General features: G+C 36.6%; 2 protein-coding genes across 5 annotated transcripts in view; one reads left to right on the top strand and one right to left on the bottom strand.

The window, feature by feature from the left end:
* Positions 1–27793, bottom strand: part of LOC147840416 (uncharacterized) — a 976031-nt gene that overhangs the window by 182971 nt on the left and 765267 nt on the right. The window lies entirely within an intron of this gene.
* Positions 8861–17273, top strand: tmem176l.2 (transmembrane protein 176l.2). Of its 3 annotated transcripts, XM_087284825.1 has the most exons (8): positions 8861–9061; positions 10065–11661; positions 12719–12953; positions 15423–15539; positions 15634–15690; positions 16477–16677; positions 16759–16878; positions 16964–17273. In XM_087284825.1, exons 3-8 carry the CDS (start codon positions 12780–12782, stop codon positions 17018–17020), a joined length of 726 nt encoding a protein of 241 aa, XP_087140951.1. In that variant the 5' UTR covers positions 8861–9061; positions 10065–11661; positions 12719–12779; the 3' UTR covers positions 17021–17273.

Genomic DNA, 27793 nt, shown 5'->3' with positions numbered 1-27793 from the left:
GTTTACTAAAGATAGTTTGCAGTTTCATCAGCAGAAGCCAGCTTTAACACTTACTCTGATTGGTTAAAACTCTAGAAAATGTCCATGTGCGTGTGTACAATATCTCAAGCATCCAAACATCAGACAACAACTTCAGAGCTGACCCCAGACCTGTGAAATGATCTAAAAATGAATATAACACACACACATACACAGTCACACACACACGCGCATGCACGCACGCATACACACAAACATATAGGGGTACATTACGGTTTCCATTCATTTTATACTGTTCAAACCTTATTGCCCTCACCCCACACTACCCTATACCCAACTATAACGGGTTTACTCTCTAAAAAAAAACTCATCCTGTGGGATTTATAAGCTTTTTTTATTTCACCTTTTTTTGTAATACCTGTGTCATACCCATGTAATTATAGAGATTTGTGTCCTGATATGTCACAAAAACATGTACACACACACACCCACACACACACACAAATTCTTACCAAGGCTGAGTTTACTGTTAGCAGTCTTATCAAAACTTATAAAAATAAAACATTACACAGCAAAAAGCAATTAGTCTTCTCAAAACTGGTTGAAAACTGGTACAATCTACACACAAACTGGCAGTTTACATAGAAAGGAATTAATTTTATAAGATTTAACACGTAAAATGGCAAATAACACAGCTGCAACCCAATACTGGGAAACACCCATACACTCCCTCATTCAGACATGACCTCATACACTACAGTCAGTTTAGCTCACCCAAATTCACCTATAGCGAATGTCTTTGCACTGTGGGGGAAAGCGGAGCACCCGGAGAGAAACCACACCAACACAGTGAGAACATAAAAACTCCAAACAGAAATGCCAACTAAACCAGCCAGAACTCGAATCAGCGACCTTCTTGCTCTGAGGCGACAGCGCTAACCAGTGAGCCTCCATGCCATGCTGATTTATTTATGTAAAGTAAATGCACATTTCTAAGGTTTTACTGGATATTCTGTTGCTTTGTTGTGGCTTAAATAAACATATAAGAACTTAATCATTTTAATCACTATTGTATTGTCAATAAAGCAACAGCTTATAATAAAACATAAAAGAACAAGACCGTCTCTGGCATCAGATGTCTGTGAATGCCTGGAGATTGATGTTTTTAGAAGGATTTAGAGGGGAGAAAGTAATTTACACACTTCCTCGAGAACCTTCTTAGACCTTACACACATGAAACTTGTCTACAGCACTTATTCATTGTTGCTCTTATAGTTGTGTAAATTGCTTTCTTGTCCTCCTTTGTAAGTCGCTTTGGATAAAAGTGTCTGCTAAATTACTAAATGTAAATGTAAATGTTAACCTATCCTTCATTTTGTGATGAAATAAGCACTCAAAAAATAACTATTCAATCTACCTATTTAAAATGAGCTGCAACAACAATTCTAGAGTTTTTTGTGACAACTTAATTGTTTTATGTGCAATCCACTTAAATCTTTCAAACTTAAATCCTTCATGTTGTCCCAACAGAGCGATTGTGAGGAACCCAGCATTTTTTAGAGTGAGTATTTTAGGAATAATGCTGAAAGCGCTGTTTTGTACTGTGATGTCAGTAAATCATTCAAGGAAAAGAATCAATTTAAACTTTAGCCTTACATAGACCTATAATATCCTCAATTACTTCATAATCACACATTCACAATGTACTTTTAAAGGCGCAGTGTGTAATTCCCACCTTTAGAGGGCGCGTATTCACAAAAAAAAAACAATAGTTTAAGGAAGGACTAAATGTGTGTGGGATCATTTCCTCATTCTGTGGATTTCCAGTAAAGAGGGGGTTGTTCACAGAGGTGGCAAAAGAACACACATCCTTTATTCAAGTAGACGTACAGAGACTCATGTTTAAAATGCCTCTGGGAAAATTTGAAGGACTGACTACACTTTTTTACTCAAGTAAAAGTAAATGGCCTCAAAGTATCCATTACCCCCTCCTGTGCTGTGGTAACAAGACCTCAAATCATATTGAAACATTTATAACCTGCATTTTAATTTTGATGTAAAAATGTGGTTTCTATATTTTCAGTAGAAGAGCCAAGGAACATCGCCCTTAGTGTCCTGTGTATCATCAGCTTGACACAAACTCAGCATTCAGAATGTAGTTTTGCTGCTTTTAGATCAAGAACAACAGCTGCCATTCATGTTTATAGACTCTTCAAGAATTATTCTGTAGGCTTATATCTTTACAAATAATAAAAGTCCCTGATTTAACACTTACTTTTGCTTTGTTAATAGATTTTTTATGTATTATTTTTCTATAATATAACAAATAACCTATTTTATGACCTACTTGTTTTCTACTTTTTCAACTAAAGCACATCTTATTAACCGGTGTAAACAAGGCAGCTTTAGTCATGTTTACCTCATCGACTCCTTCTGTCTCATTAGCCATCTAAAACTTCGATTGGTACATGTGAAATACACATTATAAATCAAAACTAACAAGCCGGGTTAAAAATGTAAGGAGTAAAAGTAAAAAGTTGTCAGAAAAACAAATACTAATACCAGAAAAATATACTTAATAACAAAGTGTTAGTACTTCATTATTACCCATCTCTGGCTATTCATCAATACCTGAAATAACAAACTCATACCTGAATCTCATTCGTTTTTGAATCTCTTTTGATCTCGACATGATGTCTAGCTTTTGAGGCTCATTTGGTCTACTTCACTTGGATGTGGCAATTCTAGAGTTATTTACTGCAAAAACGGTCAGCAAAATACCACGTACATTCTTGTTGTGATAAGTCAGAAGGCATTGAATCCATTTGCAAGCTTTATTAAGAGCACACATACAAACAAACACAAAGGGGCAATCCAGGAGACAGAACGTGGGACAGGCAAAAGTTCAAAGGCAGGCAGATATCTTACTGGTCAGAATAACAGGCTGGAGATCAGGGGCAGGCAGATGTCTTTCGTAATCGTAGAACAAGCACAGGGTCAGAAACACAGATCAGTCCGAAGCAGGGAGTATGGAACGCTCAGAAATGACAGCCAGGCAAATCAAGACTTCGCAACGAACCGGAGCGTGAGTGTGGTATATATACACGAGAGCTGATGAGTTGCACCTGGACCGTAATCAGTGCCAGGTAGCAGGGCTTATGGGATTTTGAGTCCGTGAGTCGAATCAGAATTCTGGCGATGGTTCCCTCTGGTGGTGCACAAGAGGGTTGGCATCACCCTCATTTACAACAGAACCCCCCTCCTGCGAGCGGCTCCTGAAGCGAGAAGGCACCTGACGCCGGGGTCTACCGCGCTGTCGGGGGGCTGGTTTCTCTGGGAACCTTTGATGAAACTCTTCCGTGAGAGTTGGGTCTAGAATATCTCTAGCATTCACCCAGGACCGTTCCTCTGGACCGTACCCTTCCCAGTCCACCAGATATTGGAGGGCGCCACCCCGACGTCGAGAGTCCAGCACTTCTCGAACGAGGTAAGCTTCCTCGCCCTCGATCATGACAGGTGGAGGGGTCCTGGTTTCCGATTCCTCCTCAACCGCCTCCTCTCGTGGACCACCAGCGGGTTTGAGTAATGACATGTGGAAAGTAGGAGAAATACGATAATGATTAGGCAAGGCTAAGCGAAAAGACACTGGAGTAATCTGGCGTACAATTTTGAATGGCCCTACATACCTGGGACTGAGTTTGCGGCAGGGCAATCTCAGACGAAGGTCTCGTGTCGACAACCACACCCACTGCCCCGGTTGATACGTGGGTCCCTGGCGTCGGTGACGGTTCGCCTGAATCTCTCTCCTCCTGACTGCCCTCATGAGATGTCTGTGAGCCTGGTTCCAGACATCCTCACTCCGTTGCAGCCAATCCGTGACAGCAGGTAACTCAGTGGGTTCTCCGGACCATGGAAACAGGGGTGGTTGGTAGCCAAGAATACATTTGAATGGCGTAATACCCGTGGCTGGCTTTATTAATGAATTTTGTGCATATTCTGCCCACATCAGATAGCGACTCCAGTCGTGCTGTTGCTGATGACAGTAGGAACGTAGAAATCGAATGACTTCTTGATTCGTACGTTCAGTTTGGCCGTTGGATTGAGGATGGTACCCTGAGGTGAGACTAACATTAATATTTAGATTTTTACAGAGAGCGGACCATACCCGGGAAGTGAATTGGGATCCCCTGTCTGAGACGATATCATCAGGTAAGCCAAACATTCGAAATACATGATTGCACAGGGCTTCTGCGGTTTCAAAGGCAGAGGGCAATTTGGGCAACGGTATTAGGCGACAAGCCTTGGAGAAACGATCAACCACCGTGAGAATGACTGTGTTGTTCTGGGAAACAGGGAGATCCGTAATGAAGTCCACCGCTATATGGGACCAGGGCCGTTGCGGAACCGGTAGTGGTTGTAACAGGCCAGCAGGGGTTTGGTGAGATGCCTTCGTGCTTTGGCAAATTTTACATTTCTGAACATAATTAATTACATCCTTCGTGAGGGACGGCCACCAGAAACGGGCTTTGACTAACTCCAAAGTTGCAGTGATGCCTGGATGCCCCGAACTGGGAGTGTCATGAATATGGGTCAGTAATCTGGTACGTATGTTATTGGGTACAAAAATCAGGTGATTCGGACAGTCTACTGGAGGGTTGTTTTCTCGGTTGGCCTCTTGGATCTCGGTAAGTATGTCCCACTGTACTGGAGCCACTAGTAAGTTCGTAGGAATAATGGTTTCATCACTAATTGGGGTTTTATCCTCTGATAGCCTGGATAGTGCATCTGCCTTACTATTTTTACTCCCTGGTCTATAGGTGACAATGAAGTCGAATCTGGTGAAGAACAAAGCCCAACGAGCTTGTCTGGGATTTAGACGTTTGGCTGAGCGAAGATATTCCAGATTCTTGTGGTCAGTTAATATGGTGAATTGCTGACTAGCCCCCTCCAGCCAGTGTCTCCATTCTTCCAGGGCTAATTTCATTGCCAGTAATTCGCGATTTCCCACATCATAGTTTCGTTCTGCGCTGGTCAATTTACGGGAGAAGAAGGCACATGGATACATTTTGGATGGTTGACCCTGACGTTGAGATAACACAGCACCGACTCCTGTGTTGGATGCATCCACTTCCACAATGAAAGGTAGGTCTGGGTTGGGATGACGGAGAATAGGAGCTGTGGTGAATTGAGTCTTCAGATCGCTAAATGCTTGGCGTGCTTCAGAGGACCAGGATAGTTTGTGGGAATTTCGTTTGGTCATGGCTGTTAATGGTGCGGCTATTGAACTAAAGCCTCTGATAAACCGTCTATAGAAGTTGGCAAAACCTAGAAATCGCTGCAACTCCTTGAGATTCTGGGGTAACGGCCATCGTTGAACTGCCTGTACCTTCGTATCATCCATGGTAATCCCTTCTGCACTGATGACGTATCCCAAAAAGGCGATCTGTGTCTGGTGAAATTCACACTTCTCTAATTTGGCGTACAGACGATGTTGAATCATGCGTTGCAACACCATACGTACATGTTCAACATGTTCCTTCATCGTGTTTGAATATATGAGAATGTCGTCGATGTAAATGATGACCCAGCGATCCAGCATATCCCGAAAGACATCGTTCATAAAAGATTGGAACACGGATGGACAGTTTGACAGGCCGAAGGGCATTACCGTGTACTCATAGTGCCCCCTAGTGGTGGAAAACGCGGTCTTCCACTCGTCACCAGCACGGATTCTGACAAGGTTATATGCACTGCGAAGATCAAGCTTGGTATAATATCTAGCCTTTCTTAATTGTTCCAGGGCAGGAGGTACGAGGGGTAATGGATAGCGGAATTTTACGGTGATTTCATTGAGCCCTCGGTAATCAATACAGGGACGTAAACTGCCATCTTTCTTCTTTACAAAGAAGAATCCAGCTGAAGCAGGAGATGTAGAAGGCCGGATGAAACCTTTGGCCAATTCCTCGTCGAAATATTCAGACATTGCCTTGTGCTCAGGTTGTGACAGAGGGAATATTCGACCCGTTGGAGGACTTGAACCTGGAATTAACTCAATAGCACAATCACTTGGTCGATGTGGGGGAAGTTGAGTAGCTTTTTGTTTGCTAAAAGCTTCATGTAAGTCATGGTACTCAATGGGGATTAGTTCATCAACGAGTTCAGGTAACACATTGGTGGTTCGTAATGGAATTTTATGAATGGGCTGGATGCACTGTTTCATGCATGACTCACTCCACTGTAATATCTGTCCGTCCCTCCAGGAGATATGAGGATCATGTCGCCTTAACCAGGGCAGTCCCAACACCAGTGGATGATTAACTGAATCAATAATGTAGAATTGCATTTCTTCAATGTGTAAAACACCAACTTGTAACTGTAGCTTATTCGTAATCATACGGATGCGTCCTTCACCCACAGGACGACCGTCTAGTGCTTCCACTGCAAGACAGGAATCATATGAGCTGAGAGATAGTTCGTGACATAAAGCAAATTTCTTAGATATAAAGTTTCCGGCAGATCCAGAGTCGACAAGAGCCGTAGTATTAATCATTCTTTTATCAAATTTAATAATCACAGGAATCAGTACACTGAAAAGTGCAGGAACATGGGAAGGACTCACCGATTGAACTGGTGTCTGAGGTCGTACGCTGCAGGTGGATTTCCTGTGCCCTGATTGACCGCAGTACAGGCATAGATGATTTTGCAATCGATGCATTCTTTCTTCATGGGTGAGACGGGTGAAACCCAGTTGCATGGGTTCATCAGGGGGCGTGTCACTTGAAACATGGAGCTGTGTGCGAGGATTTCTACGGCTGCGAATCAGATGATCAAGACGGATGGTAAGTTCAATGAGTTCGTTCAATTTCTTTCCTTCGTCACGGCAAGCCAATTCAGATTGTAGATTGGTATTCAGACCCCGTCTGAATAGTGTCTTCAGTGTATCTTCAACCCAGTTAGTTTGAGCGGCGAGAGTGCGAAATGACAGGGCGTATTCTGCAGCTGTGTTACGCCCCTGTGTAAGAGAAAGTAACTGCTCACCGGGGCTTCTCCCATCTGCTGGGTGCTCGAACACTTCCCGAAATTGCTTGAGAAAAGTTTCAAATGTGGGATAGTTACATTCCTCCTCCTTCCATATCGCTGTAGCCCATTCCAGCGCTTTCCCCGTTAACAGGTTGCATACAAAAGCCACCCGACTAGAATCAGTGGGATATAATGCAGGTTGTTGGTTAACAAATAGTTTGCATTGCAATAAGAAGCCTTTGCAGCGAGAAGGTGACCCATCAAACTTTTCAGGAAAAGCTAATCGGGGACTTACGGTAGCCGGAGCATTGGAGACATGCGTTGGTTGAGAAGCTGTCATGGTAGCAGGCGGGGTAACTGCAGGATTCGGATGACGGAGTTGCTGCATAGCTCTCACCAGTTCCTCCGTGAGAGAAGTTAGATGGGTGAGTTGTTGATGATGGGTGGCTAACTGAGTGGCTTGAGCGGAAAGTTCAGTCGAGACTTGTGCTAAAGCTGCTGGATTCTGTAGTGGCGAAGTCTTCTGTTGTGATAAGTCAGAAGGCATTGAATCCATTTGCAAGCTTTATTAAGAGCACACATACAAACAAACACAAAGGGGCAATCCAGGAGACAGAACGTGGGACAGGCAAAAGTTCAAAGGCAGGCAGATATCTTACTGGTCAGAATAACAGGCTGGAGATCAGGGGCAGGCAGATGTCTTTCGTAATCGTAGAACAAGCACAGGGTCAGAAACACAGATCAGTCCGAAGCAGGGAGTATGGAACGCTCAGAAATGACAGCCAGGCAAATCAAGACTTCGCAATGAACCGGAGCGTGAGTGTGGTATATATACACGAGAGCTGATGAGTTGCACCTGGACCGTAATCAGTGCCAGGTAGCAGGGCTTATGGGATTTTGAGTCCGTGAGTCGAATCAGAATTCTGGCGATGGTTCCCTCTGGTGGTGCACAAGAGGGTTGGCATCGCCCTCATTTACAACAATTCTTTACAATTGAATGCACTGCATTGTGGGTCATTTTAAAACTTTTACAGCAACTTACTGAATATTCGGAGTTTGCGATATTCTACTGTGATCAAAGTAATCAAGAGAAAAGACAGTTGATATAAAAAACTAGTCACTTGTTTAGATTTAATATAATATTTTAAATATTTAATATAGCTTAAATTTAATAAGAAACAGTGTTGGGTAATTTACTTTAAAAAAGTAATAGAGTACAAATTACTGTCTGGAAAACTGTAATCTGATTACATTAGTAGTCACTTAATCTAAAAAGTAGTCACATTACTAATTACTTTACTTTGTAGTTACTTTTTAAAAAGTAAATATATCTATAAAATACAAAATGAAGTAGTTTAATATTCACTGAAAAATATTATAATGGGTTGATCACAGCAGCTTGACATACTTAAAATATTTAAAGAGTTTACCCAAAACTTAAAACACTCTCATCATTCACTTGTTTCAAACTTGTTTGCCGTTTTGTTAACCCAAAATAAGACATTTAAAAGAAAACTGGATACCTGTAATTATTGACATCCATATAAAAAAGCATGGCAGTATTTGGGTGTTGTGTGTTTGTCCATCACAATCTCACGGCAATTCGTAACTTTTCGATTTAGTGGGTAACTCGTATGATTTCGTACGATCTAATTCGTACAATTTAGTACGATTTGCTCATCCTCCAATGACAGTTGGGTTTAGGGGTGGGGTTAGGTGCCACGCCTCCTTTTTAAAATAGTACAATTTCGTACGACTGAACTTAGCCACTAAAATGGCAAAAAGTAAAATACTTACGTTTTTTTGTGAGATCAGGCTGGTCTGTCTGAGGTAGTTAGTTTACCGAAATGTGTATTTTCCATTTAAAATATCAAGCTAACCGGTCGCGGTTTTTAACTGGTGCGCCTGGAAAATGCGAGCATGCGCAATATGTGAACAGCCCCATAAGCAGCTACACTTCACATTCAGAAAATATCTTCACTCCTGATCCTGCACAAAAATCCAATTTAACCTGTTTAGGTTGAGTTGGGCCGCCGAGTTTTGGGCGCCGGTGTCCTCCTTGGCGAGTATTGTCCTAGAATGCTTTCTGTTTAAGTGCTTGAACAAGTTACTGGTCAAGTTAAAAGTTCTTTAGAGTGTGAACATAGACAGCATTTAACATATTTTTGTTTTATCATTCCATGAAATCAAACTGATATCTGCATTTTCACTTAAAGAAGCAGCCACTCTCGACGGCAACCATTTCAGCCCACGTTCTCCAGCAATTTAAAAGCGCATGCTTATTACCTGACATTGACGTAGAAAATGTGATATAAAATAAGTTTTTTTTTCTTCTAAAAACTGTAATTGTAACATAAGACGCAATTACACTGACTTTAGGAACTGTAATCAGATTACACAAATTTAAAAAGTGATCTGATACATTGCTGTGTTCCCCCAAAATGAAATTAGAATACAGTAACGCATTAATGCTGTGGAACACATTACACCCAACTCTGATAATAAATACTAAAAATAAAGGTTTTGTACTGCTAGAGTAAAATGTAAATGAATTACAACAAAACTACCGTAAAAATTGTCCTACTGTTAAATTGAAATGTTGTAAAGAGGATTTTACCATATAAAGAAGTTGCGTTAAGGCTATTTTCTTTAAAAACAAAAATGAAATTGCAGCGGGGCCCTGCTACTGTAAAACAAATTTGCATGTAAGTTGAGGTAACTTATGGCTGCCAGTAAGTTACCACAAAGAAACAATAAAATGTCAAACAGTATAATGTTGCTTATATGCTACTTGTTTTGTAATGTTCAGAAAACATGCACAAAAACGACATTTCCCAAATGTATATTGTACTGTACATACTGTAGATCAATGGTTCTCAAACTGTGGTACGTGTACACTAGTGGTACACAGGCTTCCTTCTAGTTGTACGCAGAGGAATGAAATATGCCATGTACATGCTAAACACATTTCAGAATTTATCAAAATAGATGTATATAATATGCCATATGTGACATATAGCCTATATTTCTGAGGTAATCTGCCACAGTTTTTTTTAACTTTGCAGAGTTGTAGCTGCTTTACTGGGCCTACTACGCTACTGTATTTCAATGCTGCTCATTTTGGGGGTACTTGGAGAGACTATTTTTTTCTGAGGTGGTACTTGATGAAAAAACTTTGAGAACCACTGCTGTAGATAATATTTAAGGGCCATTCTTCAACTTTGGGCACTTTTAGCCTTTTTTTTAAACTTGTTCAAAATTAACTTAACACAGCCTCATAAGTTTAAACAATATGTCTAGTTTTGAGATCTGTAAGAGGACAAACGTAGATTAGAAGAGGAACATTTTTTCATCGTGAACTAAACAAATTACACCACATCTTATTATACAACTTTTTTTTTTTCAAAATGAATTAAATTATGGCAGTCCAACATTGTCTGAGATCATTTTTGTATCTAGTTTAACCAATCTTTCCACAATATATAATAATTATACATTTGTCAATGAAATAAATCAGTTGTATGCTGAATTGTACACCTGTCACACTCTAAAATTAAATATTATTTTGGTTAAGAGCTTATTAGAAAATAAATAAACTGAATTTGTTTATTAAATAGAGCATGAACTTATACATTGGGAATACACTTTTATTATGTGATGAGAACTTTTTAAATATTTGTTAAAAAATGTGTGTGGTGATGGGAATGACAGTGCAGGAAATGACATTTCAACAGTTTATTGTGAAAAAATGAAAAATAGCTTCAGCGATTAGTTTTGTATTACTACTAGCCTTTCATGTCTACAAAACACTCTTATTCACCTTAATTTTGTTTGGTTTTATAAAAACATTTTTGAATGTACAACTTGTTTGGAAATGATGTAGATATTTTTTTTTCCTTATCAAGCAATATTTATCTTGATTTTGCTTCAAGTGTTGTTGATAAAAAAATGAAATTCCCTCCATCTTGAAGATGTTCTCAGATGGCACTATTCATTTTCATGGAAACCACCGAAATAGTCTTTCACACAAACTTTCTAAAGCAACACGACAGTGTTGTGGTGGAAATGACACTGATACTGTGCGACAGCTATATTTTCTATAAAAAGTTATATTGATAACAGTCTCTCATTAATAATTATAAAATATTTAAATTATTTCACTAGTGCTTAATTAAGATACATTAATAGATACCAGATAATATTTTAAAATGTTATTTTCATTGTTGAAGTTTAAAACTCTGGGTGTGCGGCAAGGTGAAAACAGTGATTTTGAGCCCTAAAAGGAGGTTGAATAATATGGGAAAATATAATAGAAAGGTAATTTATTTTAAAGTAGGTTTATTATAGTTAGTTTGACTAAGAAAGAGGATTTTGAACAAAATTCTATATATTTTTGGATTTATGATCAAAGGAAATAAAAGTGCCTGTAGTTGAAGAATTACCCTTAATATTGTGCTGTGAGGATAAAAGTTGCGTTCAGCATACAAAACAGCAATTCAGGTCGTGGACATTTGACCCCTCGTCTATTTATATTTACAAAGAATCTATTGCTGGGAAAAACTGAGACCACTCCTTCAAAAAATAGGCAATAAAACAGAAGCAGAGTCATGTCATATTCACTGTGGACCGACTGAGACGTGCCATACAGACGTGCCATAAAAGGTGAGTTTAACCTAACACTTTGTTTTAAAGATGATAAACTACATTTTCCACAAAACTGAGCAAAATAGGACAACGATGTTAAGAGTGATGAAAAAACCTGTGGTTCATAAAAAATACATTAGGACTGTTGCACAAACTTTCTATAAAATTCATAGGAAGTTACGGAGATTTCAAATGTTAAAGGGGTAGTTCAGCCTAAAATAAAAAAACTGTCATAATTTACACTTCTGTTGAACACAAAAGAAGATATTTTGAAGAAATGTCAGAAAAAGTCCAGATTTGGCCCATTCGTGAGCTCATTTGTCAGATTTTTGACAGTATGTCATTATAAATTGTTGAAAATAACCGATAGAAGAAAGCTTTAAGACAAATGTAATTATTAATTATTATTTAAATGGACAAATTCGGAGTAAGGAAATGAGCTGGCCAGTTTGTTGTTTGCCTAGAGGTTTTGAATTTAAAAAGTTTACAACAGATTCCTAATAGTTTTTTTTAATGATGGATGATAATAAATTAGCAATTAAAAAAAATATTATTTTTCTTTATTCAAAAGGTTTAATTTAAAATTCTAATCTTAATACATTATTTTTACATTTTAAATGCACATTTGTAAATAAACACATTTTTGTAAACATTAAATTGTATGATAAGCACTTTGACAAAAATGTAGCCTCTCCTTTTAAAATGCTGGCTACGGGTCTGAATGTTGTTTTTCCTTCTATCGATGTGAATGGGTACCAGTTTGCAACATTCTTCAAAATATCTTCATTTGTGTTCAACAGAAACTAAAAATGGTTTGGAACCACTTTGGGAGTGAGTAAATAACGAGTGAATATTAATTCTTGGGTGAACTAAATCGTTTAATTCTGCAATTATGATTTTAATAATCAATTAAATTAGTTAATATGGCATTTACATGCTATCTTAATAGTTAAAATGCTTAACTTTGATTCTTTTTGAAAGTGTTACTGTTTTCTTCTGGTATAATAAATATACAGAGATGGCCCTCCTGCAAAAGTGACCATTTGTTGTACTTAGGGTAAATTGTTTCTTGCAGTACTGAAACGGGAGATTCGGCAGTTGTTACCTGTGGGAAGTTCAACACACCTGTCTACAACATGCCTCTGACCATATCTCAGGACGAAGGTTTGACGATCGTCATGGTCAACTCAAACCCAAAGAGTAAATGGCCCGTACTGTGCCAGATTCTGGGTTATCTGTGCTACAGTCCAGTGTGCTCTGTGTCTCGGATTATGATTGGAAAGCTGGCGAACATCCATATTGGTCTCGGGGTCAGTTTCTGATATTGTCTAGTTTTTTTGTTTTGTCTTTAAGGTTACTTTAGATTGATTTATTTTAAAATACAATGCAAAAGGTGTGAGGTGAATAAAAATATTTTTACAACATTCAGTAATGTTTCAGCTTAGTTGTACTTTGGTTTTACCTGTGGACAACTTTTTTAAATTAAGAGATTACTGACTTTATTAATGGGGGGTTTGAGTAAAATGTTAATATTTGTAATATCAAATAAAAATATTGTAATTTAGGGTCAAGAAAAACATTCTGTGTAAAATTAATATAAACACGTTATGTGTAGTTTAGTTTTAGTTTAATTTAGACCCCAAAGGGAAAGTGCATGTCAGCAAGGGTGTAGAATTGGCATGGTCAGAGGGGACGTGTCCCCGCTAATATCCAGCAATTACTGAAATGTTCCCATCAATAATTTAATCGCCTTAAAAAAAATAATGCTCTGTCAACTCTTAGAAATCTACATGTGCTCAAAGGGTTAAACCCATAGACATATAAAATAGACAATAGGGATATAATGGTTGAATTGCATCACATACCTCTCTAAATTTCTGCACATTCATCCCTCCTCAAAGTCAGATTGCAGTAAATTGAATTTTGCAGCACAGGACGTGCTTTATTAACGGCAGCAGCTATTTACACTAAGTGCAAATAGCAAGAGATGATATTTACACTAAGTTGAAACAGCATCAGATGCTACACAATATAGCAACATAAAGTATGGTAGATGCTTTTTGCACTCAGTGCTTATAGAAAGTGTATGCCATTTAAACTTTTAGTGTTTATAGAAGGTAGATGCTATTGCAGTGTTACTAAAAGTATGCTATTTACACTAAAAAGTATTCATACACTGCACTATAGGACTTGATAAACTAGATTTTATTATTTGGTTTATGCCATTTAGTTAAAACATGGTATTTACACTATACACAGTAAACCAAAATGTTCAATATAATTAAATTGATTGAGTTGCATGAACTTAATTTTCTAAAACAGTTCTACTAACTCAAATAGTTTGAGTTTGTGTGACTTTTTATAGTTTTTGAGTGAATGGAACTTAATATATTTGATTAATCGAAACAACTTGCTCATTAATAAGTGCTACTTAGGAGTATAATTTAACTTACTTACTTTTTTTGTTGTTTCAACATGCTGTCTGTGTATACAGTTACATCAGTAACCTTTAAATTAAAATTTACATACACAAACATTTTAGCCAGAACAACTGCTTTAACGTGAGCACAAAATAGAATATTCTATTATATATTATATATCTATTATATATACAGTATAATCTGTAAAAAAAGTCCATGATTTTAACAGTAAAAGTCTGTAAAATCTACAGTGAAAACCCTGTCAAATGTTTAACAGCTCAAAATGGACAAAATATAGAAAATAACTGTAACAGACCTAACCTTTGTTTTCGAGAAAGTAATCAGTGTCTGAAATCTCACCATAGTATAGTCCACTAAACAGAGTGAATGACCAAACGAGTGAATTCTGACACTGATGAACACCTACTGTAGACAAGCACAATCACTGACGAAAAGAACAAGAAATAAAACTGTACAGCAACAGTAACTGAATTAAAACAGAGGATTAAATAACTCCATTAATAAAAGCATTACAAGATTCACTGATTAAAGTTTGACTTCATTTCTGTCATATCTGCAAAACAGTTTTGACCTTGGTTAAACCTACTGTTGGCGGAGTTACTGTAAATAGCCTCTGCCAACAAGGCGGGCTATTTACACTTAGTGCAAATAGCCACTGCGTTCATTAATTGATATTTGTATTATTAAGTGTTTAAAGTCTTTATCCATGTGTTTAAAAGTGTGAAACTGAATTTGTGCTGTCCGTCCCCACCAATATCAAAAGCAAATCTACGCCCTTGCTTGTCAGAGCAGAGCTCACCATACTATAAAACTATTATTATTATTATTATTATGATTTCTTGCTAAACAAATGTTTAAATGACATTGTATAGAATAAAAAAAAAACATTTATTATAAATCCAGAGAAAGAGTTTACAAGTGATAATTTCAGCTGTATTTTAAGATACCTTAATGTTACAAAAAAGAAAATAACATTGGGTAAGACTTTATTTTGATGGTCTCTATTGCACATTTTGTGGACTAAAAGTTGCGTTTAAACCACATGCCAACTACTTCTCAGTTGAGTATTAGTAGACTGTCTGCTTAATATGTGCTGATACTGCTCCTTCAACAGACATTTAACTTATTATAAAAAACTAGCTGGCATGTAGGTGCAATGTAACTTAAATTCAACAAAATGTGGTAAAGGGACCATCAAAATAAAGTGACACCGAACATTGTTTATATATATGCTATAAATATAAATAAGTGAATGCAAAATCACAAATAAAATACTTTTGATTGACCCTATGTCATTGTGCATACTGTTGACTAAATTCTCATTTTGTTGTTTCATAGATTGTGCAGATGATCATTGGCGTCCTCAATATTGCAATGGGGACTTTGTTAATGTGCCTTGGATATTATGAAAACATGTTTTACATGGGCCAGGGACCCTTTTGGATTGGTGGTGTGGTAAGACTTGGGTCTCATTAGGTCTAGTTTAATAAGTGAACACATAGATATTTGTTTTAAAAAAGGTTTAAGTTTCTTTGCTGTTGTCTGTTAGGTCCTTGGAATTGGCGTTGTCTGTATTCTTGTAGCGAAGTTTCCCTCTTCTTGTCTGGTAAGTTTAGAAGAATTTGACATTTCAGTCTCTTTTTACACACATATTTTCTACATTTGCACTGTAAAAAAAGATCAAAATTCATAGGTAATTTTAATTTTGTTCAATTATACAATTTTTACACCTATATTATATTTGTAACCGCGCCCCCTTTACTGTTAGTTTGCTACGATGGAATGAAGAGCAAAAATAAAGCCCCGCCCCTACTCAATATTTAATTGGAAGTACATCAACATATTTCATTCATTCATTTTCCTTCGGCTTAGTCCCTGATTTGTCAGAGGTCACCACAGAGGAATGAATCCCCAACTTATCCAACATATGCTTTACTCTTCCAGTTGCAACCCAGTACTGGGAAACACCCATACACACTCTCATTCACACACACATACACTATGGCCAATTTAGTTTATTCAACTCACCTATAGAGCATGTCTTTGGACTGTAGGGGAAACCAAAGCACCCAAAGGAAACCCATGCCAACACATCTGAAATTCCACATTTGGCATTTATGTAAATAAATCATATAAAAACATGGTCATAATCTACATAAATATCCAGTTTACTGGTCATCAAATACTACTGAGAGAGGAGAAATTAAAAAACGTAATTGCTAAAGGTATAAATGATCATTTTGTCCTATTTCTTACACATCTAGCAACACAATATCGATGACTTGATGGTAACAATTGGAAGGTGTATGATAAAAGTGTCTCATCATTGACAATCATGATAGCCTTATTTAGTACTCTTTACTATGTCTAACGTTATATTTGTGTTTTACAGCTGATCATAGGAATGCTAATAAACATGATCAGCGCTGGACTGGCCATCGCTGCTATTGTGTTGTATGCAAAAGACCTTTCATATGGTCATGATCAATACTGTCGATCTTATTATTATTATCAATCTTATGAGAGTAGAACACCGACCCCTGAAGAGAGCCAGAGACAGGTGATCTGTGAGTACTACAACAATCTCAATAAGGTAAGGATTTTTTTTAAGAATATGATTTTATTAAAATTTCCTTTTAATAAGCTGACACACGTGATCTTTTCCCATGTGTAGATGATCTGCGGAGGTCTGGATATCATGATGATCGTGCTGTCGGTGCTTCAGCTCTGCGTGGCCATCAGTCTCTGTGTTTTGACTTTGAAAACTCTGTGCAAGAAAACCGAGAATGCAAAGGTAATGCATCAAACACACTGTTCAATCCGCTGTGATCTTGATTATTTCTGTGTGTTTATGTTATTTTTTTGTGTGGGATTTACAGGAGGATCTAGAACATGGAAAGCCACTTCTGGATGATGACATTGCTGGTGCTGCATGATAAAATGAGCACACAAAATAATCGTAGTTATTTTATATTCTTTGCGAATGTCATATTCTACTAAAATGCAGATTACTTTACTGATTAAATGAGATTAATTACACATATTTTGCTTTTTATAAAAGTGGTGTTACCACTGATCTGTCTCTCTTTCTGTATAAACAAAGATCTGTGCGCATTTCAGTGTCTTTTCAATTTTGTTAATACTTTGGGCTGCTTTCTTATAATTATATAAATAAATGGCTTGAGCAATTGTGATGTATTTTTTTACAACGTCCTTGTTATGTTTGCCAGTGAGCAAATATGTATTTCACAAATTATTTTATGTAAAGGGGGTTTGCAAGCATTTCAGAGCAGTTGTCACTGTCAGCCAAATGTCCAGCCGTGAAATTAGCCATTTTGATCAATCCAAATGATCCTAAACTGAGAAACTTTAAATCGGTTTAAAAAGGAAAGGTATGTAATCCATTACAAAATAAAATCCTTTGATAAATCAAAACAAAACAAAAAAAGCTATAAAAAGCCACAAGTAAATGTGAGCAAACAATGAACTACACTCACCGGCCACTTTATTTGGTATACTAGTACAAGGTTGGACCCCCTTTTGCCTTCAGAACTGCCTTAATCCTTCGTGACAGATTCAACAAGGTACTGGAAATATTCCTCAGAGATTTTGGTCCGTATTGACATGAGAGCATCACACAGTTGTTGCAGATTTGTCGGCTGAACATCCATGATGCAGATCTCCTGTTTCACCACATAGGCACTCTAATGGACTGAGTTCTGGTGACTGTGGAGGCCATTTGTGTACAGTGAACTCATTGTCATGTTCAAGAAACCAGTCTGAGATGATTCAGGATTTATGACATGATGCGTTATACTGCTGGAAGTAGTCTTCAGAAGATGGGTACACTGTGGCCATAAAGGGATGGACATGGTCAGAAACAATACTCAGGTAGGCTGTGTCATTGACATGATGCTCAGTTGGTACTAATGGACCCAAAGTGTGCCAAGAAAATATCCCCCGCACCATTACACCACCACCAGCAGCCTGAACCATTGATACAAGGCAGGATGGATCCATGCTTTCATGTTGCTGATGTCAAATTCTGACCCTACCATCCGAATGTCGCAGTAGAAATCGAGACTCATCAGATCAGGCAAAATTTCTCCAATCTTCTATTGTCTAATTTTGGAGAGCCTGTGTGAATTGTAGCCTTAGTTTCCAGTTGGAATGACAGGAGTGGCACCTGGTGTGGTCTTCTGCTGCTGTAGCCCATCTGCTTCAAGGTTGAACATGTTGTGTGTTCAAAAATGCTCTTCTGCAGACCTCAGTTGTAACGAGTGGTTATTTGAGTTACTGTTGCCTTTCTATCAGGGGAAACCAGTCTGGCCATTCTCCTCTGACCTCTGGCATCAACAAGACATTTGCGCCCTCAGAACTGCCGCTCACTGGATATTTTCTCTTTTTCTCCATTCTCTGTACACTCTAGAGATGGTTGTGTGTGAAAATCCCAGTAGATTAGCAGTTTCTGAAATACTCAGACCAGCCAGTCTGGCACCAACAACCATGCCAAGTTCAAAGTCACTTAAATCACTTTTCTCTTCCCATTCTGATGGTCGGTTTAAACTGCAGAAGATTGTCTTGACCATGTATACATGCCTAAATGCATTGAGTTGTTGCCATGTGTGTGAGTAACCAAACAGTTGGACTGTGGCCGGTGAGTGTATGTGCATTACTTAACACTTCCAAGTTACAACATTTCCAATGACGAATTGTCAAATTTACACAATAGGTTTACACATTTTTTTAGTAGAGCAAAAAAAATTGCTTTTTATAGTGTATCTGACTGGTGGTTCATTCCACTGTGGCAACCCCTGAATAATAAAGGGACTAAGCCGAAAAGAAAATGAATGACTGAATAAATGACTGAATGAATGAATGAGTGTATCTGACTGCCAGTTTGCTTAGAAAGTTACAATTAAGTAAGTACTGAGGTTTATACATTTGTAGAACTTTAATACTTCATTGTGGCTTAAAGTGGCCATGCATATAACAATTTAATCATTTTAATCACCAATGTATTTCCATGAGCAGTTTATAACAAAACATAAGTGATCAAGACTGTCCCTGGATTCAAAATGTCTGTAAAAGCCTGTAGACTGTTGTTTTTACATGAAAGACTCAGAGGGAAAAAATATTGTCATTCATTCATTCATTCATTCATTCATTCAGTCAGTCAGTCAGTCAGTCAGTCAGTCAGTCAGTCAGTTATTCATTTTCCTTCGGCTTAGTCTCTATTCAAAGGTCGCCATAGCGGCATAAACTATTTCAACATATGTTTAAAGCAGCTTATGCCATTCAAGCTGCAACCCAGTACTGGGAAACAATCATACACGCTCATAAACTATAGCCAACTTAGTTTATTCAATTCATCTATTACGCATGTCTTTGGACTGTGGGGGAAACCAGAGTACCCGGAGGAAACCCACACCAAAATGGGAAGAACATGCAAACTCCTCACAGAAATGCTAACTGGCCCAGCCGGGACTCAAACCAGCGGCCTTCTTGCTGTGAGACGACAGTGCTAACCACTGAGCTACCGTGCCGCCTAGATTGTGTATAGTGTTATGTTAATGATGATGCAGAAAGAGCCATTATGTGCTGTAATACTGTTTTTGAATCTGTGAGATTAATTCAAACCAGTCCTACATAGACAGGTATATAGTTGTGAAGTGTGTGTGAAGAACAGAATGAACAGGAAAAACAATATTTACTGGCTGCCTGGCTCATACAGTTTACGATAGGCTATAAAATCTATAACTTTACTGCGTACTGTAAATTATTAACATTTTTCCATAATATGGGAGCAAATGTATATATAATAAATGTGTGTGTGTGTGTGTGTGTGTGTGTGTGTGTGTGTGTGTGTGTGTGTGTGTGTGTGTGTGTGTGTGTGTGTGTGTGTGTATATATAGACTCGTTTTGTGTGATTGAAATAATAAAATTAGTAAATAAGAAACTTTCTTGGTCGATCAAAATACTGAGTAGTTCAACTAACTTAGCTAATAATTTGTATATTTGTGTCACAGATACTAAAGTTATATCTAAGAAAATGCTTGTTATTCATGTTTATATAAGTTTTTTGAAGATATTTTTAAGAATTGCATAGGTTCTGAATATCCATTTGAACAATTTCTGCCCAGAAAGTACGAAGGAGAATGGTTCAAGTAAAGGAGGTCAAGCCTTCTCATTTATGGCTCCTAAACTCTGGAATAGCCTTGCTGATAATGTTCGAAGTTCAGACACACTCTTACTGTTCAAAACTAGATTAAAGACCTATCTTTTTTAGTAAAGCCTACACTCAGTGCATTACTTAGCGGTATGATACATGAATACGCTCCACACAGGTTTCTGCATCTTGTTTATATACACTATGAGCAGCTACACTAATTGTTCTCTTTATTCTCTATGTCCACCTAGGGATACTCATCCCGAGGCCCTCAGACTATGCAGCGCCACTGATACGATCCAAGACCAGCGACGAGATGATCCCAAGGTTTCCATAATCCTGGACCAGGCCGTATCCTATGCAGCTGCTGTGGTGGTCATGGAGGAGTGGAGAGCATGAGACTGATTCCTGTGATGCTTCAGGGACAAATGAGTCTAGGAGAAACGGTCGTGCCCAAGTGAGGCTGGTTTCTCTCAAGGTTTTTTAATTCTTCACTTTCGCCAATTGGTGAAGTTTTTTCCTCGCTGCTGTCGCCACTGGCTTGCATGGCTAGGGATCTGTAGAGCTGCGCATCGATGGATTTGCTCTTCAGTGTTTGGACTCTCAGTAGCGATTATTAATCACACTGAACTGAGCTAAACTGAAGTGAACTTAAACACTGACAACAGAACTACTCTGTTTCAATTTACTATAATCTTCTATGTGAAGCTGCTTTGACACAATTTACATTGTAAAAGCGCTATACAAATAAAGGTGATATGAATTATGTTAGGTGACTCAGTTACAGTTACAACATACCCATTCATTTCAGTTTTAAAGTAAAAAAAATAAAATCTCCAGCAAGTCACACTCACATGTTTGGTCTTTTCCAAGATTGTCAGAGTTTGGGTTTAAAATGTTTGATACTCTTGAAAAAAAACTTATCAGGCACTCCAAACCCTTTAGCAGCACTGCTGGGAATTCCTTTTAGGCTAAATTTGCTACATTATTGGCTAGGGGTCTTATTCTCCATATGTGGAAACATACATCTCCACCTTCATATGTTAGATTAATAAAATAAATATTTTTGTGATTAAAGTTGGAAAAAATTAAGTTTCATTAAGACGGTCTTCATAAATCTTTTTACAAAACATGGATACTTTTGTTGACATAATGTACAGCTAGTGTTTTTCAGTCAATTATAAACTTCCGGTGAAAGCTTAATGTGAATATTTTCAATTTCATAAGGTTCCTTTTCCAGCATTGATGTTTTAATGTAATTAAAATACATTCAATTAAATAGACTTAAACATTAATTTAGTTTAAGCGTAAAACGAGATGAAAGACCATGTAAACTCTAGCACCATCAGTATCAGCGAGCACAGAAACTCCATTGAAAATACTGGGGTAGAATAAACAGCCATATTTTAGAGACATGGCGGGGGAAATGGAATTTAACGCAGTGCTACTTGTCCGGTCTGAGACCCACTTCATATCGTAAATCTAACAGGCAGTGAAGATCACAGATTTTTGAAGAAATCAGACCTTAAACGTGTCAATTTTATAATGGAAAGAAGCTGAAGCTGGCTGGCTAAAATTAAAAGTCCATGTGCATATAGCCCATTGATCTTGAAGCAGAAGAGGACTATAGCCGTATTTATTAATTGCTTTTATTATGTTTTTTAAAATTATTTTTTAATTGTTATTTTATTTATTTATTTAATTTACTTTATCATGGTTACATTATACAAAAACCACATTTTTATGGTCATTAACTCTGGGTTGTGAAAAAGCAGAACGTTGTATTACATTACATTGTATATACAGTTAAAGTCAGAATTATTAGCCCCCCTGTTCATTTTTTTCCCCAATTTCTGTTTAACGGAGAGAGCAACACATTTCTAAACATAATAGTTTTAATAACTCATTTCTAATAACTGATTTATTTTATCTTGGCAATTATGACAGTAAATAATATTGGTCACACTTTCCAATAAGATTCATTAGTTAATGTTAATTAATGCATTTACCAACATGAACAAACAATGAACAATACATCTACTACTGTATTTGTTCATGTTAGTTAACGTTAGTTAATGAAAATACAGTAGTTCATTGTTAGTCAAGACACTTCTATACAGCTTAAAGTGACATTTAAAAGCATAACTAGGTTAATTAGGTTAACTAGGCAGGTTAGGGTAATTAAGCAAGGTAATGTATAATGAGGGTTTATTCTGTGGACTAAGAAAATAAGCTTAAAGGGGCTAAAAATTTTAACCTTAAAATGATTTTTAAAAAATTCAAAACTGCTTTTATTCTAGCGGAAATAAAACAAATTAGACCTTCTCCAGAAGAAAAAATATTATAAAAAATACTGTGAAAATTTCATTGTTCTGTAAAACATCATTTAGGAAATATTTTAAAAAGGAAAAAAAATTTAAGGGGTTTTAATAATTCTGATTTCAACTGTATATGATATTGTATGTGCACAAAATGTTAATAAATATATTTGGCAAACAAACAAACAAATAAATAAATAAATAGATAAATAAGTGAACTGTTTTTAATTGAAAAACATACAAAAGAGGGTTGTGTACGCTTATAATCTTTTAGAAAACTAAACTGATAACCAGAACTAATTTTACATATAGTGATCGAGAAAGAATGAGTTGAAGATCAGACTGAACAGGAAGGAATATATAAATATTTGCTGGCTGAGTGACTCATACAGTTTACAACAGCCATAAAGTCTGGAAATTACTGGAAGTTACAGCATACTGTAAATTATTAACTTGTACCTATAATATGGGTGAAAATTTACATTTGAATAATGGGTTGTTTGCAAATGTTTATTTCTTTTGATTCTCCTTATAAACTTTGTGTGATGGAAATAGTCACATTAAATAATATGCTTTCTTGGTGGAACAAAACACTGAGTAAATGAGCAAATGTTATTGTTGCATTCTAGAACAACAAAAAGCTTGATGCTATTTATAAATATGCTTTAATTTAGATGTAATTGCTTTGTTCACATGTGGACATCTTAACCTACTTTAAAAAAACATATTGCAGGAAATAGGAACTAGGCCTGTCACAATATCTATTTTTGTTGTGCTATATACTGCTTCAAAATATACTGCGATAAGTGAAGTTTATTTGTAAACTAATTTTAAGAGGATCACATGCTTATGATTGACCACAGCTGGTCCTGCATTAGCTAATGCATGATTTATCAATCAGAAGATTCCTAGCTTACCATAAATAACCAGAGCTCCTTACCTCAGTCATGCTGTGGTCACACTAGAGTTTGAGCATGCAAAATACTGTTGTATGGCACTGCAAGAAGGGGTGGGATTAAACAAGATGATTAGACATTAAAAAAGGCCAGCGATCGGTCCATATTTTAGGTTCCTGTCCAGAGAGGTCATGTTTTAATATTTAATTGGTCTTACGCAGTCACGTAATGCGATTTTGCAGGTCAGAGTTCACCAAGCTTGAACTTTGCAATGCAGCAAACAGTGTGCATATGAATTGAAGTCTATGGGGAGAAAGGTCCAGTGTGATCGCAGCTCTATATTTGTCTTAAAGAATGCCCCTCTTACACCCCTATTCCTCCTTTTCCCTTTTTCCTCAATAGGGCAGCATGGTGGCCCAGTGGTTAGCACTGTTACCTCACAGCAAGAATATCACTGGCTGAAGTCCTTACCAGGCCAGTCGACGTTTCTCTGCAATGTTTACATGTTCTCCCCATGTGCTTGCATGGGTTTTCCCCAGGTTTCTCGGATTCCTCCCACAGTCATGTGACTAAACCAAATTGGCACTATTGATGACCTCTTAGTCAGTAGTATATCTCTCCATAGCAATCCCTGATTCGCTATTAGCCATAAATAAGCAGGAAAGTTTTCGAGATCTACCTCAGCTCAAACTCCCCTCTGGCCTTGCAAACAGGAGGGAGCCCCAGGCTCGAGGATCTTATGGGGATCTTATCAGGACATCATACCAAACATCTATCAAATTACATGTTAGTGAATACATTAACTATTGAACCATTATTCAGAAGGTACATATATATATATATATATATATATATATATATATATATATATATATATATATATATATATATATATATATATATAGTGTTACCTTACGCTCTCTGAAAAAAAGGTACACAGTGGTATAAATGTTTTCTAAGGAACAGTTTTGTTTTATTGTACAAGTTGTACCTTATATGGTACAGAAAAGACCTCTTATGATACTGTTCTGTATCTTTTATAGTATGATTGAAATGAAGGTACACAATTGTTCTCATAAAAAAGCTATCCGTGTTTGACACTTATTTCTTTATTACAATATCTATGAAAATAAATACGACAGGGAAAGCGATTTATGAATAATTTCCATATTAAAACATTAATCATCATTTAAAAGCATGTTTAAACAAACTCATAAACATTAATTATTAAGTTCTATAAAACAAAACAACTGGTAAAACTAAAGTATGGGTTTTCTAAACTAAACAATTAAGGCATTTTTAAAACAGGCTCGAGGATCTTATCGGGACATTATGCCAAACATGCTTCATAGTCAATCCTCAGCTAAGTCTTGAAACACTATTATTGTTATTTTAAGACCATTTAAGTATATCTTAAACTAATAAATATTAATAAATGTTAACAAAAAAAAAGTGCAATGTAAACACAGAGGCTGCGATATTTTCTATTTTTAGTTGTCACCCACATAAAAATGTAATATATAATATACAGTAATTTATAGTAAAAGCTACAGTTTTTTAACCATACTGACACTGACACCTCTAATAAAGATGGAGATGTTGCACAATCAGCTAAAATGTTGCTAGAATTTTTTGTTTTTGTTTGTTTGGGCAATATATATTGCATCATCAAAAACGATTGAGGTCATGTCCAAGTGTTGTGCAATAAGTCGATATATTAATTATTGTGACAGGCCTAATAGCAACACACATAACAGTGCAAAATACAATATCAACATGTGACATTGACAAAAATAACACAATACAATAAAGAACAACAAAATAACTACATAATAAACAAAACAATAAGAGAAAAAGGAAAAAAGGGAAAGTGCACTAATGTATTTTGCATTTATAAACGTTATTTATGTAAGATTACTTGCACAAAGACCTTCAGCCCAGAGCAAATTCTGACAGTCTTCATAGCTTTCTTATTAGCTGAAATCAACGTTATATAGTGAGCCACGTCTTTTAAAAAAGGAAACGCTTTACAATAAGGTTGTATTAGTTCATATTATTTAATGCATTTACTAGCTTTAACGAACAATGAACATACATTAATGAAAATACAGTTATTTATAGTTCATGTAGACTCACAGTGCATTACTTATGTTAACAAACATGACTGTTAATAATGCATTAGTAAACGTTGAACTAGTGTCAGTAAAGTATTGTTCATAATTAGCTCATGTTAGTAAATACATAAATCTTATTGATTTTAAAAATTATTAATAAAATACCAAATTTTTCTTAAGATTTACAGATAGATTTTCAGAATTTGCATTTGTGGATATTAAACTTGCTATAAATAAGAAAAAAAAATACATTATTTGAAAAACACTAACAATAACAAAAACCTTAGTTAAAATACCCTAATGTAGTAATATTTGCATAGAAAATTCTGGTAGAATCTTTACTTTAACAAACAAACAAAAAAAGTGTACACCATCCCAAAACTGTTTAGTGCGAGACATGACCAAAATAAATGTAGCACAGTTTCAGAAGCATCAAATCAACGTCATGAACATCAATTCACCTACTCAAAGCGACACCCAGGTTGAACCTTTTATTAGGTGCGTTCGACTTCATGCAGCGCTGCGCAGATCGATCGAAATTTGTCTTAAAGCGGTGCATTCTGGTTAGAAATCTTGTCCGGATTGATGCTGCGCCGACGCCACGTGACTGTCACATGTGGCATCAAAGTACCGCGACAGCGCTCCGAGATCAGACGGCAAACTCAGACCGTGCAGCTTCTGAAGAGCGACTGCAGGAGCTTTGATGACGACACCGATATTACACGATTGGCCAAGTTCACCACATGACAACAAACACGTGTATTTCGGGTTTATAATTGGACAAATTCCGATTCAAAAGTTTCAAAACAAACAATTCACTTTTCACACCCTCTCTATCCTGCACACATCTTGCTTATTAAAAGACTACAAATATTTTACTGCAGTATCATCTTTTGTTAAATAATCTGGTTATAAAGGTTAGCTTGTTTGCACAGGTTTATTTTTAACTTTTTTATACAGACTATTTACTGCATTCATCTCCACGAACGATTTAAATGATATATTTTAGTGTATATTTTAGTGAATAACCTAAATATGAACTCAAATAAGTCTTACAGACTTGAAATAAGAAAATCATCATCATTGATCCTGCCCCCCTAAAGCTCTCTTAACAAATTAAAGTAAAGAACTATTTTATTAAATAATTATAAAATGGCTTTATTATTATAATATAAATATATATTTTATTTCCTGTCTAGCAGTTTAAAGGCGACCTGCTCTTTCTGGGAAACTTCTACATTGCTCACTTATTTTACCTTTTGTTCTTTTCAACACAATCTTTTTGGATTAAAATGCTTTTTTGAAAATTCATTCATTATCCAAAATAGTCTCATTTATTAAGACCTAATCAAAACACCTTGTTTTGCTTTTTACATGGGAAATTTTTATATCTATAAATGTACATATATGTAAACCCTTTTTTAGCAGATTCAAACAAGAAGTATTAGCCTAAAGATTGATGTTTAACTCCTAGAATTTATGCTTATTGCTTTGTATTTAATAGACCTGTTCGTTTTTTATGTTTATATTAACCTCTCATTTTCTCTCATGCATTTGTTATATATTTTATTCATAATTCTCTCTTATTGTTTAAAAAGGAACTACAGTTTGTAGAGACTGTATTCTGTTTTATTTGTAAATGTTTTGTTGTTATAAATAAAAATAACAAAAAAATATGATGACGCCATGTGATCGGTCATCATGACTGCAGCAACTTTGAGTCCCGAAGTGTCCAGCTGTCCGTCTTGACGGCTCCGTTTTCAACTCCGCCCCGCCTGCGCTCGGCTAATCTCGTTGATCACCGGCTGCAGCTGAGCTTCATGTCGAACGCACCTAGTACCGTTGAACGTGAGAAACTTGATCACGTGGTTTTCTGACAACAACACATCGGTGAATACCATAGATATATATATACTAGATATCGCATAGGGACCCTGGGCATGCATCAATAGCGCCGCCACATTGGTACAGTGCTCCCAGGACAAATGTCATTCAACCGCTCTAGTCAAGACAGTGTTATTACGTGAAGATGCTGGACTATCTACAGGTGTAGTAACGAGCAAACAAAGAAAACAAAGCAAAAAGGCAGAACATTTCATAGGTAATATTAAGTTTTTTTTCTGTTTTAGTATGTACTGAACTTTTGTGCTAATGATAACAGTCACTTAACTGCATTCACCATAAGGCAAAGCAGCTGCAACTCAACTAAACA

This window comes from Danio rerio, chromosome 16 (assembly GCF_052040795.2).
Source record: "Danio rerio strain M-AB ecotype USA chromosome 16, GRCz13ab, whole genome shotgun sequence".
Taxonomy (NCBI): Eukaryota; Metazoa; Chordata; class Actinopteri; order Cypriniformes; family Danionidae; genus Danio; species Danio rerio.
This window is presented reverse-complemented; position numbering and strand designations above follow the sequence as displayed.

Excerpts from the sequence above, each read along its gene's own strand:
- tmem176l.2 (XM_087284825.1), top strand. The coding sequence starts at position 12,780 with ATGCCTCTGACCATATCTCAGGACGAAGGTTTGACGATCGTCATGGTC. Across the intron at positions 15,691-16,476 it reads AGTTTCCCTCTTCTTGTCTG|CTGATCATAGGAATGCTAAT; the intron begins GTAAGTTTAGAA and ends TGTGTTTTACAG. Across the intron at positions 16,879-16,963 it reads AGAAAACCGAGAATGCAAAG|GAGGATCTAGAACATGGAAA; the intron begins GTAATGCATCAA and ends TGGGATTTACAG.